At 46.8% G+C, this 14,420-nt stretch overlaps 1 protein-coding gene across 1 annotated transcript in view; it reads right to left on the reverse strand.

Annotated features, from left to right (window-relative positions):
* Positions 1-14,420, reverse strand: part of LOC308596891 (uncharacterized protein) — a 233,865-nt gene that overhangs the window by 122,757 nt on the left and 96,688 nt on the right. The window contains exons 37-47 of the mRNA XM_081212195.1: positions 14,326-14,361; positions 14,189-14,233; positions 12,817-12,852; positions 10,463-10,498; positions 8,895-8,927; positions 8,303-8,374; positions 7,457-7,516; positions 5,647-5,682; positions 4,715-4,795; positions 2,421-2,465; positions 1,490-1,561 (exon numbers count right to left, since the gene is read on the reverse strand). Of these exons, the coding sequence (XP_081068321.1) occupies positions 1,490-1,561; positions 2,421-2,465; positions 4,715-4,795; positions 5,647-5,682; positions 7,457-7,516; positions 8,303-8,374; positions 8,895-8,927; positions 10,463-10,498; positions 12,817-12,852; positions 14,189-14,233; positions 14,326-14,361 (552 nt within the window). The remainder of the gene's footprint in view (positions 1-1,489; positions 1,562-2,420; positions 2,466-4,714; positions 4,796-5,646; positions 5,683-7,456; positions 7,517-8,302; positions 8,375-8,894; positions 8,928-10,462; positions 10,499-12,816; positions 12,853-14,188; positions 14,234-14,325; positions 14,362-14,420) is intronic.

The raw sequence follows: 14,420 nt of genomic DNA on the forward strand, positions 1-14,420 counted from the left end.
GTTGTGGGTGAAGATATCAGACGTCACAGCAATTCTTCAAACAGCTCTTGTTTATTCACAGGCCAGAACAGAACTGAACTGAAGGGTTCAGCCAGTCTGCTTATATAGAGCTCCACTACAACGCAACAGTAACCACTTTCTGTAACTATCCAATCACTGAACGTCACTTTCAATCCCTTATTTGCATATGTGGACCTGAGTGAAAACTATCTACAGTATCCCCCTGCCGGCCCAGGGTGAAAACCTCAGTACATAACAAGAACAATGAAATTGAAAAAACTACATCAGACATTCAAAAACCAACAAGCCTGCTATTCCAGCTATCCCAACCTGGTTAGCCCCCTAAAAACTCTCATACCCCATTTTAAAATACAATATACTCCCATAGAGGCTCCTTACACTGCGATTAAAACCAAAATCACATTTGGGTAGAAACTGTTTCTCAGGCGGCTAGTCCTAGTCTTTCTAACCCTGTACCTTCTTCCAGAAGGCAGAACCTGAAAGAGATCATTTCTGGGGTGCGCACTATCCTGCGCTATCTCTGCAGCTTTCTTATGGCACTGCCTGGAAGCATAGATTTGATCCAAGGTGGGGAGAGTGCACCCAATTATTCTCTCTGCGGTCTTCACAACCCTGGACAGCATTGTTGTTTCCCTGACCATGCAGCTCCCAAACCACACACACAGACCATAAGTTAATACACTCTCCACAGTGCAATGGTAAAATGCCATCAACAGAGGTTGTTTTTCCGGAGGATTCTCAGAAAATATAATCTCTGCTTTGCTCTCTTCATCAGGTCTTTGCTGTTTTCTCCCCAGGTTAGGTCATCTCTCAACCCCATTCCCAGAATGAGCTTCCTGCTCATCTTGGCCCCATGATCATCAGATTCCCTGACCCCTGGAACTTCTGACCCACATGGATTGCTGTTTGCCCAACCCTAGGACTGGACCTGACTTCAGTTTAGCTTTAGGCAAGTACACCTCAAGGGCTCCTCTGGTTGGCTGGTCTCCCACCCCACTGAGCTCTGCACGCTGTTGCTCAGCAACAAGACTGCAGCAAGAGGCCTATTCAGCCCAAGGACCACATGCCAGGGGTGGGTGGGGCCAGAGGCAAAAGTGGGCGGAGCAGTGGGGGCCACTCTTAGCTTTGCCAGAGATTTCTAAACACACATACACACATTTCTCCCTCCTTCAGACAGGAAAACAAGGGACATGACCCCAGTTTTAAGGACATGTTCTAGGAGGGCAAAAGCACTTGAGGAAAGTGTGAGCACGTGCAGGGCCTTGGGAAATCCCAAAAGCCAGATAGAGGGGTCCACATGTGTCCCCACAAGGCAGAGGTTTCTCACGCCTGCGTTATGTGATTTGTAGATCTTTCTTCTTCGAGGCAGGCTGTAGTGCTGAAAATATTAATATTCTGGCAACTTGCTGCCGAAAGTGCCAGAATTATTCCGACCCCCACTGCACAATCCTCGTGGTATCCAACTTACATCCTTGCCCGTTTCTCCCGCCTCTCCTTTCATCCCTCGCTCTCCGGGACGTCCTGGCAGACCCAAAGGACCCTGCAGAAAAATGGAGGGGACATGAGCAATTTGGGCTCGATCCTCACTGAGTTTGCTCCGCCTGTGGGGCTGAGCTGTGGACAAGGGTCTGACTGACAGGACTGAGTGCTCCTGGGCAGACAAATCTGTGGGATGTGAAACACAAGAGCAGTCAAGTACAACATTCCTAGAGTGAACATGTTTACACATGGGGAGGAATGTTTGTCCAGCCAGCAGATAAACTTCCTGTTTCCTTCTGGGCTGGGACAGACTTCCTCTGCATGTGACTAGAGGTGGGCGTGGCCTCACCTGTGCAGGTAACAAAAGCATAGGACTGGCAGTCATCTCTCTATGACTACTTTCGTCGAAGAAGCAGCATCTGCTTAGCCAAAGATGCTCTCTTCCAGCCAAGAGAGGACAAAGGGATTGTCTCCTTATGAGATAGTTTCCAGGTTTATGTTACTTTCCTAAGCTAAGTCTGCCTTCTGGGATCCAAATGTGAACAGAATGATGTGTGAGTAAACTCTTTTTATACACTTATAGACGACTGTGTCGTGTCTTATCTTTTATGAGGGAATAAGGGGGAAATACCAGAACAGTTATTATAGAGGCTTTAGCAAGCCTGAGCAAACATGTCCGCTGAGTTTAAAAAGGGGAATGTTACTCTGCTAAACTGTGAACTTGTTTACACAAGTTGGAAAGGCTATAATCAAACAATATATCCTCTCCTGCATCCCTGAACATTCCCACAAAATCCCCATACATCAAAATACTACCTGTAGGTAAATAAAAACCTAGTGTGTCAGGGAAAGAGGATTCGCAGGGTAGCTATGGAGAGTTTGAAGTCTCAACAGCATGCAAGTCCAGAGAGATTCCTTACCCGAATTCCTCTCTCTCCAGTCTCACCAGGAGTGCCTGCTTCCCCCTAGAAGGACAGAAGGACCGATGCTCAATGCAATACCCTCTTAGGCGCTTGAGAGCTGTAGATGCGCCCCTGTAATGCCACGAAGTGCTATTTTTCTAGAAAAAGAGGTGCTGAAAATCAACATGAGCACCTGCCTTGTTCTCTTATAATGGCAACAGTACGCATCTGAGAGGGTCCACTGAGTCCTGTCTGGGAAAAAGCCCTGGTATGCCCTATTAAGACATCTTACACAGACTGTGCATTACCATGCCCTGAAAGGCCCCAGAAAACAGAGCAAAATTGTCGATGCAACTACATGTGTTAGCTTAAGTCAGCGGTCGGCAAACCAAGGTCCATGGGCCAGATCAGGCCCAATTGCCTTCAGCATCTGGCCCATGGACTGTCCATGGATCAGCGTGGGGATTCTGTTCGTTCGGGCTGCGCCATTTCCCCCCTCTGCGCCATTCCATTCCCTCCCCCTTATCCCTCACACACACAGCGGTGGCGCCTCCTCCCTCCCTCCTCCTGGCTTCTCCCTGCCCTGCCTAGAGGAGGAAGGGGGCTGGGCTTGTTAGAATTCCTGCTCCATGATTGCAGTCATGGGATTTTTGTCTATCACATGACAGTATATGTTTTGACTCCACAGAGTGGGAAGTGACGGAGACAGGATGTTTGTGTTACTGTGTCCCTTGAAGTGGGACTATTGTCCTTTATTCTTTCTCTCTTTGCTGTCTGATGTTAGAGAGAGAGGGAGCCATGTTGCAGTGCCCCGTGTGTGTTTATATGTAAATAAAGTAGATTAGCCAAAATGCTGAGGTCTGTCACGCAAGGTGCACAAACTCTGCGGATCCCTAAGTGTGCCGGTGTCGGTTGGCATCGGTCGCTGTAACGTTCGGGCTGAAAAAAGCTTTTGAAACTCCCGATTGAAAGACCAGGAGGGAGAGAACATGCCAGTCGGGCATGTGTCTCTGCCGGGGTCCTACTCGAGTGTAGGCTGAACTCCTGACAGGGCTGAGCTGGCTGAGCACCATTTTAAGCAGCCCCTCTCTGGAGCCAGCCCTTTTGCGCCGCTCACCTTCCCTCTGCCGCCGCCGCCGGGTGCTCCTGTGGGCCAGAGAGTGGAGCGGATGAGCTTGCGCCGCTTACCCATGAGAAGCAGCAGCGGTGGTGGCGGTGGCAGCCCCTGGGAAGTAAGCGCAGCAGCTGGGGCTGGGGCTGGGAGAAGGACTACTTGCCCCCTCGCCTCTTCTTCCAGTTCCCCAGCCCCTGCTGGTGTGGCTTCTCCGGCCTGTCACAAGGTCTGAGGGACAGTGGACTGGCCCACGGCTAAAATTTTTTGCCGACCCCTGGTTTAAGTACTCAGTGGGTTTATATTGCAAGAGATTAGAAGCAAGGCTAGATTTCTCAAGCTGTTACCTAGACGCCAGGTTACCCCTCTTCCCTGACTCTCCCTAGTATGAATTCAAAGCATCCATTTTCGGATGTTTCACAGTTAGTGTCAACAAGTTGAAATGTTCATCCCTACGTTCCTTTGTCACTTAATATGCTGCGGTTACAACCTGCAGTTCCAGATTTTCGTACCCGTTTACCCCGAGCAAAAAGTCATTGAGATACAGGACTACATTTGCATGTAATTGACCTCACTATCAGGAGCAGGGATGGGAGGCTGAGAGACTACAATTCCCAGCAGCCTAGGGCCAATGGTCAAGAATGATGGGAGTTGTACAGACGAAAGAAGAATGGCAGATGAAATTGATGAACTATGCAGAATTAGATAAATTAACAGGAAGGGTTCGAAACCTGCAGGACCAGAGATTTTTAGAAGGCTGGAGTAAATATATGAACTATTTGAAATATAATGGTAATGAACAGATTACGCTGGTGGGACTACAATAAGTTTTGTAAGGATTATTTGAAATATTGCAAGAAAGACCACGAGGAAAATTATTAGTTAATGATAATTAAGAGTAATAGGGAAATTAAGAAATGCAGAATAAGTGAGAAAGAACGAAAAATCATCAGAGGTGTTGACGGAAGTCTAAAACATTGCATAAGATAAGAAGTTATGTTATATGACTGTTGGAAATGATATGTTAATAAAACCAATAAAAATATTTTTTTTAAAAAAAAAAAAGAATGATGGGAGTTGTAATCCAGCAATTTATGCTGGCTAGCCCTGAGCTAAATAATCGCATACTTCCTCCCCTAGTCATTGGTTCAGAAATTGCAAAGTTCAGCTCCCCAGATTTGTACTTTTAGTTTCTACTTACATCTTTACCTCTTAGGCCGGGCTCCCCAGGTCTTCCAGACGGTCCTTGCTCACCTTTCTCACCCTTTGGACCAGTTTCCCCCTGAAGTAAACAATAGCCAAGATGTGGGTCTATTTTGCCCCTCTTTCTCCCTCCTCCCCTGGCAACAGCAACCTTATTCTGACTTGCAGAATGTGTGTGTCAGTTATTATTGAGAGTTTAGTGCACAAAGAAGAGAAGCTTTACCTTTTCCTCCCTCTTCTTGGTCCTGAAAAAACCCTACCTCTTAAGCTCCAGAGGGGAAAAAGCTCCCATTGGCACCAATGGGAGCTTTTTCCAGGTCTAAAGGTAAAGGTAAAGGGACCCCTGACCATTAGGTCCAGTCGTGGCCGACTCTGGGGTTGCGGCGCTCATCTCGCTTTATTGACCGAGGGAGCTGGCTTACAGCTTCTGGGTCATGTGGCCAGCATGATTAGCCGCTTCTGGCAAACCAGAGCAGTGCACAGAAACGCCGTTCACCTTCCCGCTGGAGTGGTACCTATTTATCTACTTGCACTTTGATGTGCTTTCGAACTGCTAGGTTGGCAGGATTTTCCAGGACTAGTGGTGATTTTCTCCCCTCCCCTGCCCATACACTGGGGTCCGGATGAAAACCAGGCTGTTTCACACCTCCTGAAGGATGGGGAATAAGCCCATCCAGTTCAAATTTTAAAATGAACCATGCTGACAATCCATTTAAACCATACAGATTGCACTTAAAGGCACCTGCTACATAACTACGACTATAGTTTGTAGCTTAGTCCATATGCTATGAAGATTAAGAGAAATACCTGCTTAGTTTCAGGCTTGTTGTCAGAGTTGGTGACATACCGTACGTGAAATTCTCTGAATAACCTGGCTAAAAAGTATTGTTAAAGTATTCTGCGCCTTGCACTGGTCAGCTGCATCCTCACCTTTTGCCCTGGCTTCCCGGACAAGCCAACGTTTCCCTGTTAAATTTATTGAAAAGGTTAGTCAGGAATATACCACATGCACTGGCAAAACATGAATTGCGGGGAAGACACTAACAACCAAAATGAATGAATGCCTGAAGTGACCGAGATCCTCGTAGGGTTGGCCCATCCATTAGGCAGGCTGAGGCAACCGCCTCAGGTGGCAAAAATAAATGCCCCTGGAGAAACAAGAGGTAGCTGTGGCGGTTCTGGCAAGATCTTGCTAAAGGTCAAGGTCAAGGGACCCCTGGCTGTTAGGTCCAGTTGCGGACGACTCTGGGGTTGTGGCACTCATCTTGCTTTATTGGCAGAGGGAGCCGGCGTACAGCTTCCGGGTCATGTGGCCAGCATGACTAAGCCGCTTCTGGCGAACCAGAGCAGCGCACGGAAACGTTGTTTACCTACCCGCCGGAGCGGTACCTACTTATCTACTTGCACTTTGACGTGCTTTCGAACTGCTAGGTTGGCAGGAGCAGGGACCGAGCAACGGGACCTCACCCCGTCGCGGGGATTCGAACCGCCGACCTTCTGATCGGCAAGCCCAAGGCTCTGTGGTTTAACCCACAGCGCCACCCGTGTCCCTTCAAGCCCTTCAAAATCTCGTGAGATCTCGTGGAACTCTTGCAAGATTTCGCCAGAACATGGAAGCCACCGCCATAGTAAGACAGGCCTTGCCAAGGTTGGCACTGCCCCATTTCCACCCCTGGGGGCCAGGGAATATGGCTAGAATGTTGTTCCTCTAAATATCGAGCCTGCCAAACTCCCAGGACTTGCAAAGACTGCAAATTGAGGTCAGTACTGAGCTGTATGGGACATTGGTTTGGCTCAGTTTAAGGTAGCCTCCTCTAACTTAAGGGTACAGCTGAATTTCAGTGGCAGAGCATCTGTTCTGAATGCATCTCCCTGTCTCGAACTCTACACAGCTGCTGCCTGTCAGAGCTGGACGCACCAACGTTCTGACTTTACGTATAAGCCAGCCTCCTATGCTGTTATTCAAATGCTGATTCATTTCAAAACATGGCAGTCCAGAAAGCAACATTGTTTACATAAACAGTATCACGTTAAAAATCCCCATAAATCAAACTATGAATTAAAATAGGTATATGCACAAGGCAGTGTTTGCTCCATGTGCAAGCCAGCATAGGAAAACCCACAAACTTAGCTTTCAAATTACCGTATTTTTCGCTCCATAAGACGCACTTTCCCCCTCCTAAAAAGTAAGGGGAAATGCGTGTGTGTCTTATGGAGCGAATGCAGGCGGGAGGCTCTGCTCAGCGCTCTCTTTAAAGAGCCGCGTGGAGCGTGTGTGCAGCTCTTGGGGGCTTTTCCGCGAGGTGGGAGAAGGGACTGACGGGCTGCCCTCTGTCCCTTCCCACACCTCCCGGAAAAGCCAGCAAGAGCCGCTGCCAGGCTCTGCTCAGCGCTCCCTTGTAAGGGCTCCCTTTCGTCCCTCATCGCTCTTGCTCTGCTGGCTTCAGCGAGAGCTGCGCAACTTGCTCTGCTGGCTTCTCAGCAAAATGGGAGGAGGGACGGAAGGGTTTAAAGCAAGAAAAGCGAGAGCCGCTTACATGCTCTGCACAGAATTTTTTTTCTCTTGCTTTCCCCCTCTAAATATTAGGTGCGTCTTATGGAGCGAAAAATACGGTGTGCCTGGAAGGGCAGAGAGGAGAGGAACACTCCCAAAAGCCAGATTTGCTTCATTCCAGTTCTGCCCCCACTTTCCTGTCTCTCCTCCTTTGATGGACACTTGCTGCCCAATTTCCCAACTCACCCTTTCTCCTGGCTCGCCCTTCAGCCCCAACTGTCCTGGAATGCCAAATCCCGGGCTTCCCTGCAGAGATCAAGGCAAAAATACAGCCCACTTTGAACCTTTTTCACCGTATCCTGAAATACTCTTGCAGGGTAGCAAGTCCAGAGCTCACTTGTTTTTCTGTTTCCTAAAATGCAACGGGGGTAACCCGTTTGAAAGAAAAGGGAGCTCAGACCATTATTTGGGGACCAAACCAGATGTGGCCAGGACAGAGGTTCTGCAGCTTTAATTTCTGCATATGGACACCCGTGACGATGGTAGACCTTTGGGTCTCAAGGTGCTGCCGTTGACTTTCAAGCATTAAATGCCTCGGGACCAAGTGATTTGAAGGACGGCCTGCGATCATATAAACCAGCCTAGGCTTTAAGATCAGCCTCTGAGGCCCTCCTAACCCACCCACCATCAAGTTCCATCATGATGGTGGGCAATCAAAACAGGGCTTTTTTAGTGGTGGCTCCAGATCTTTGAAATTACATCCTAAAAAGAAGCACATGTAGCCCTTTGAAAAGCAAACTTCAGGGCCATTTTAGTTTCAACTGGTGTTTTGAGAAAGGCATTGGGAGTTGGGTTTTCAAACTGTTTCAAACGTCTGACCTTTATTTTCTTTTATCTTTGCAATTGGATTGCTTTTACTTGTATTTTTAAAGTATTTTTTTTGTTTTTTTAAATCTCTTTCGTAAGCTGCCTTTTCCCCGAAAAGTGGTGCATCTATACATAAAATCTCCTGGAGAACTTGCATTGTGAGACAAATGACAATTGCAGAAAAACAAAAGGCTAGCACTTTAAATAAATAATAAATACACTGACCTTCTCCCCCTTTTCTCCTTGGTCCCCTGGGTCTCCTTTTGGACCTGGAGGGCCAATTGGCCCCAAATCCCCCTATATAAAGTGATGAGAAAGAAAGAGAGAGAGAGAATTGCATTGCAGGGGTTTGGACTAGATGACCCCGGGGTCCCTTCTAACTCTACAATTCTATGCTTTCTGGCCTCTGTTAGGCACGTTCAGCATAGCATTAGCCCTCATGCAATTAGGAGCAACTCTCCCCCCAGAAAAATAGGAAAGCTGGGATAGGTACATGCCCCCAACATCCCTTGCAGCACGCAAGGGAATCTACAGTTCCTTGGCAGGTGCAATGATGTTGCAAAGCATCCCCTGGAGATTAAAGATTTGAAAGCCACCCATCTGGATGTGATTCTTCTCTCTCAAGGTGTGCTATCAGCCTTAGGAGGACAGCCAAGAAGATCTGATCCAGGAAAGCTCTTTTAATGGCACAGAAGGCAAACACCCGCCCAATGCTCTTAAATCCGCAGCTTCCCGGCAAAACCTTGCTGGAAAAATGGTCTTCCTCCCCCAAAATGGACAGCCTCCCACATTTCTTGCATTCCCCTGCCCCACTTACCCTGGCACCTTTCTTGCCTGAAGGTCCCACCACCTGTAGAGAAAGAAACCACAGGTGAGTCTCTGCACCCAATCTTAGCTTTGCTTGCTTGGCAGCGGCGACTTCTGCCACATGTTATTCTGTGCTCCAGGGACAGCTGCTTATCCAGGAAAAGGCCAGGAATATCCTGACCCCCCACCCCAATGGCAGGCATGGAAAATCTCGCGCTCCTAATGGCATGTATGAAGAAGAGCCATGGCTCAGTAGAAGAATCTGTTTTACATGCAGAAGGGCCTAGGTTCATAGCTGTCAACGTTTCCCTTTTTTAAAGGGAAATTCTTTTATTCTGAATAGGATGCCTCGCAAGAAAAGGGCAAAGTTGACAGCTATGCCTGGGTTCAATCCCCAGAATCTCCAGCTTAGGGCTGGGAAAACCCCCTATCTAAAACCCCAGAGAGCCTCTGTCAGTCAGTCATCTTTTTCTCTTACTCATAGCTGAGTAAGATTGTCTTCCATGAACACGGTCTTAACAGTGAGTCCGTAAGGGACTGTGGAGGCCAATTCTGGATCCACACATCCTTCCACAGTAGGGGTATAGGTTTTCAGGCAGGAGTTGATCACGGTGAGGATTTGCCAGAAGTGCGTGTGAAAAGAATCAAGAGGTCTTAGCGGATTACAAGCTGAACATTAGTCAACAGTGTGACGCAGCAACAAAAAAACGCTATTCTAGGCCGTTTCAACTGAAGTATAGTGTTTTGATCAAGGGAAGTCATACTACCACTGTCGTCGTCTTCTTCTTCTTCTTCTTCTTCTTCTTCTTCTTCTTCTTCTTCTTCGGCGATCACTCAGAGCTGAGGAAGATTGTCTTCCATAAACACGGTTTTAACAATGAGTTAGTGACTGTGGAAGCCAGTTCTGGATCCATACGTCCTTTCACAGTGGGGACATTGGTTTCTGGGTGGGAGTTGATCACGGTGTGGATTTGCCAAGCGTGCCTTTCTCTTAGCACGTTTCTCCCTTGCGTCCTGAGTTCGAGCGTCTTCAAAGCCCATGACACCTTTGGTAAAGGCTGTTCTCCAACTGGAGCGCTCGCAGGACAGTGTTTCCCAGTTGTCCGTGTTTATGCTACATTTTTATAGATTTGCTTTGAGAGAGTCTTTAAACCTCTTTTGTTGACCACCAGAATTACGCCTTCCATTTTTAAGTTTGGAATAGAGTAGTTGCTTTGGAAGACGATCATCAGGCATCTGCACAACATGACCAGTCCAACAAAGTTGATGTTGAAGAATCATTGCTTCGACACTGGTGATCTTTGCTTCTTCCAGTATACTGGCACTAGTTCACCTGTCTTCCCAAGGGATGTGTAAAATTTTTCGGAGACACGGTTGATGGAATCTTTCGAGGAGTTGGAGGTGGTGTTTATAAGTGGTCCAGTCAGTGTAGACAATATGGAGCTGGAGAGACCCAGGGTTTGACCTAATATGAGACAGCTTCTGATGGTATTGTTGCGTGCCACTCCAATGGAACTATTATGATTTGGGCTGGAGAAACCTTCCTAATCACCGCAAAAAAATTTAAAATACACTTACACCCATAGCTGGAGCACCAGGAAATCCTTGGATGCCCTGTTAAGGAAGGGGGAAAGTCAGGGTTAGCAGGAAAGGGTGTGTTAAGGGTGCAAATCTAGGCCACGCGTATTGGGGTGAAAGCCCATCTGAACTGAGGAGGGAGCCGTATAAGGTAGAACACTAACTTCTGCCATTTCAGAGTTGGGAAGAACTTTTGATTCCACAGGCCAGGATTGTTTTCATGGGCCAAATTTGGCAGGTCAGAATGGCACACCTGCCAATCACATGTGGACCATGATTGACAGGGGGTTGTCCTACCCACTTTCTCAAGCTCTCTTGCACAGGGTTCCAAAGCACCTGAAAATCAGCTAGCAAGTGGGTGCTTAAAATAACAACAACAACAACAACAATTTATTATTTATACCCCGCCCATCTGGCTGAGTTTCCCCAGCCACTCTGGGCCTCTCCCAATCAAATGTTAAAAACAGTACAGCATTAAATATTAAAAACTTCCCTAAACAGGGCTGCCTTCAGATGTCTTTTAAAGATAGGATAGCTGCTTATTACCTTCACATCTGAAGGGAGGGTGTTCCACAGGGTGGGCGCCACTACCGAGAAGACCCTCTGTCTGGTTCCCTGTAACCTCGCTTCTCGCAATGAGGGAACCGCCAGAAGGCCCTCGGCGCTGGAGCTCAGTGTCCGGGCTGGACGATGGGTGTGGAGACGCTCCTTCAGGTACACAGGACTGAGGCCGTTTAGGGCTTCCAAGGTCAGAACCAAAACTCTGAATTGTGCTCGGAAACGTACTGGGAGCCAATGCAGATCTCTCAGGACTGGTGTTATGTGGTCTTGGCAGCCACTCCCAGTCACCAGTCTAGCTGCCGCATTCTGGATTAATTGCAGTTTCCCGGTTACCTTCAAAGGTAGCCCCACGTAGAGTGCATTGCAGTAGTCCAAGCAGGAGATAACTAAAGCATGCACCAGTCTGACGAGACAGTCCGCGGGCAGGTAGGGTCTCAGCCTGCGTACCAGATGGAGCTGGTAGACAGCTGCCCTGGACACAGAATTGACCTGCACCTGCATGGACAGCTGTGAGTCCAAAATGAATCCCAGGCTGCGCACCTGGTCCTTCAGGGTCACAGTTACCCCATTCAGGACCAGGGAATCCCCCACACCCGCCCACCCCCTGTCACCCAAAAACAGTACTTCTGTCTTGCCAGGATTCAACCTCAGTCTGTTAGCCGCTTGGGAACTATAGGACAAGGGGCGCTGCCAGACCTGTGCCCAGTGCTGTAGCAAGCAAAGAGCTTTTTTGTCCCCACCTGCTTAGTGTCGGGCAGGAGAAAGAAGGCTGCAAAATTGCAGGCTTTAGTTGGGCTGTGCATACCTGTTCCCTGCTGGGGACAGGTATGTGCAACTAAACTGAGCAGAATTTAACCTGTGCTTGTCAGATGTCAAGCGAGGGTTAAGTCCTGCTGCAGCCAATGCAGAATTGAACCCCACCTTCCCACCCAGCTGAGATGGAGGAAGGAGTGGAAAAAAAACAGTCACGGAACCATGAAATTAACCAAAACAAAAGAATTACCGTAAAAATCCCTGAAACGAGAAGTAATCGACTATAGAATTGAATTAAATAACAAAAATCAAAAAATTGACCTAGAATTAAACAAAGACTTTACGAGATGCCGGCTACAAAGCTCGTTTCACTGAACTAATCAGTTTCCTCAGAAGGAAATAAAGAAATTATAAACCTTAAATGATTTTAAGTGATATCAAACAAACTCAAGAGCAGGGCTGAATACGCTTCCTCGAGTTTATGAAACAGGTATGAAAACCTCAATGGCAAGTTTTAAAGATAGCCCTATTTAAGAGAATCAAGCAGCAGTGATAAGAAATTTTGAGTTTCTGCCCTGTTTTTGAGTTTGTTTCAAACTCAAAACCTCAATTTTGTATTACTATTGCTTGGTCCTCTTAAACAGGGCTATGTTTAAAACTTATTCGCGAGGTTTTCATACCTTTCTTTAACATCAGCAGTCAGGAGCGCCTCAGCGCTGTTTTTGAGTTTCTGCCCTGTTTTTGAGTTTGTTTGAAACTTCAGACCCCAATTTCTTATTACTACTGCTTGGTTTTGTGTAATTTTTTGAGATGGGGAAAATAGCTTCATGGGCCAAATTGGGTTCCCCGGTAAGCCATGATTGGCCTGCAGTCCAAAGGTTCCCCAACCGTGTGCCCACAGCCTGGAATGCTATGGCCTATGTCCACGATGAACACCCCAGGTGAGCATCAAATATCAGTTCTGGCCGCCCAATGACTCCGCACCCCAATTTCCTCTCGCCACTGTGATCCAATGGTCTCTCCATGCTGTTTTCACTTACTTGGTCTCCTTTGGGCCCAACGGGACCTGGAAGACCCTAAAAAAAAAGAGAGAGAGAGAGAAATTGAAAATGTGTGTGTTTTGATAGAATTGTTTTATTGTGTAATTTAAGTATGTGTGTCTCTATATTTTTTTCCCACTTGTAAACTTTGCTGTTGTCGGAGAAGAGGGTTGCTCCAAAGTGGAGTGGGCCAAAGAGCTAAGAGTCAGGATGAGACCAGGAGCAGAACCTGATAAGTCAAGCTAAGGCGGGACCTGGTGTTCCAGGGGCGGGGCCTGTGGAATCTCATCACTCGTGGGAGGAGCCTGGAAGGTCTGGGGGCGGAGTCTTTAACTGGAGTTGACTGCCTTTTCAGATCCTGGAGCGGGATAGCTCCGTTGATTAGAGAGTGGTGTTGATAATGCCAGGGTTGCAGGTTTGATCCCCGTATGGCACAATTGCATATTCCTGCATTTCAGGGGGTTGGACTAGATTATCCTCAGGGTCCCTTCCAACTCTACAGTTTTATGATCTGGCTTGGCCTGTTATGATATATACTGTTTATGCACCGTATATCTCATTCCCTCCTCCCCCCATTTTTTATTAGTTTTCCAAAATTATAACAAATATAACACAACACGAAATAACAAACAAATAACAAAACATATAAAAAAGAAAAACAAACATACATTCAAAACTTCTTGCGGTTAAAAATACAAATTAAATTCCATTATTGAATGACTTCCTCAAATCCTTCCTAACTGATTTTCATTAAATCTCATTTTAGCAATCATTCCCATTCTTAATTTGATTGCGGAAAATGCAAAGCATCAGGCAACAGAAAAGTAATTAAATGCATATTTAAAATGCAACCAGCCAAATCAAATGGTGGCAGATTATTATTGTTATTATTATTATTATTATTATTATTGCAGCCCATAATACTGTTGGCAACAAATGTCATCCAAATGACTTGTCATTAAAAATAAAGCGATCCTGTCATTAAAAATAAAGCGATCCTCACTTGGTGCCTACAATACAGTGAAGGTTGCAGCTGGACATCTCTGGGGAAGACATTTTTTAAATGCAGCATCACTACTGAAAGGGTCCTGTTGCTGTTCAGCACCCATCTCTCCTCTGAAGATGGACATAACTGTCTGATTACCTACAACGATGTGGTTTCTCTGATCAGACTAGCAAAAATAATGAAGGGTGCATTGAATGTTCTGCTTGTATACTTTATGAGCTGATGGCTTGTCCTTGACTGGAAAAAATGGTGGTTCTTAATTTAGATCATGTTAGCAGAACTCTCCTGACAAAACAGTCATAGAAAACTCAGAAACGGGTTGGGGAAGATCATCAAAATATCAGCTTCAAATGAAGAGAGGCTTACCGCAATTCCCTGAAGACCCTTCACCCCTGCCTCTCCACGCTCGCCCTGCAAAAGACAGACCGCAGATTCTCATTCTATGCTACAAAAACACATCCTGTACTTTCCCGTCTATAAGATGAAAGTAATAGACACCTTACCTTTTCTCCTTTGACCCCATCTTGGCCTTTTTTGCCCTAGATTGAAAAAGAAGATAGCACAAAACACCATTGTCCATAGCAAAGCCCATGCAAGA

This window comes from Podarcis bocagei, assembly GCF_964188305.1.
Source record: "Podarcis bocagei genome assembly, chromosome: 10".
Classification (NCBI taxonomy): domain Eukaryota; kingdom Metazoa; phylum Chordata; class Lepidosauria; order Squamata; family Lacertidae; genus Podarcis; species Podarcis bocagei.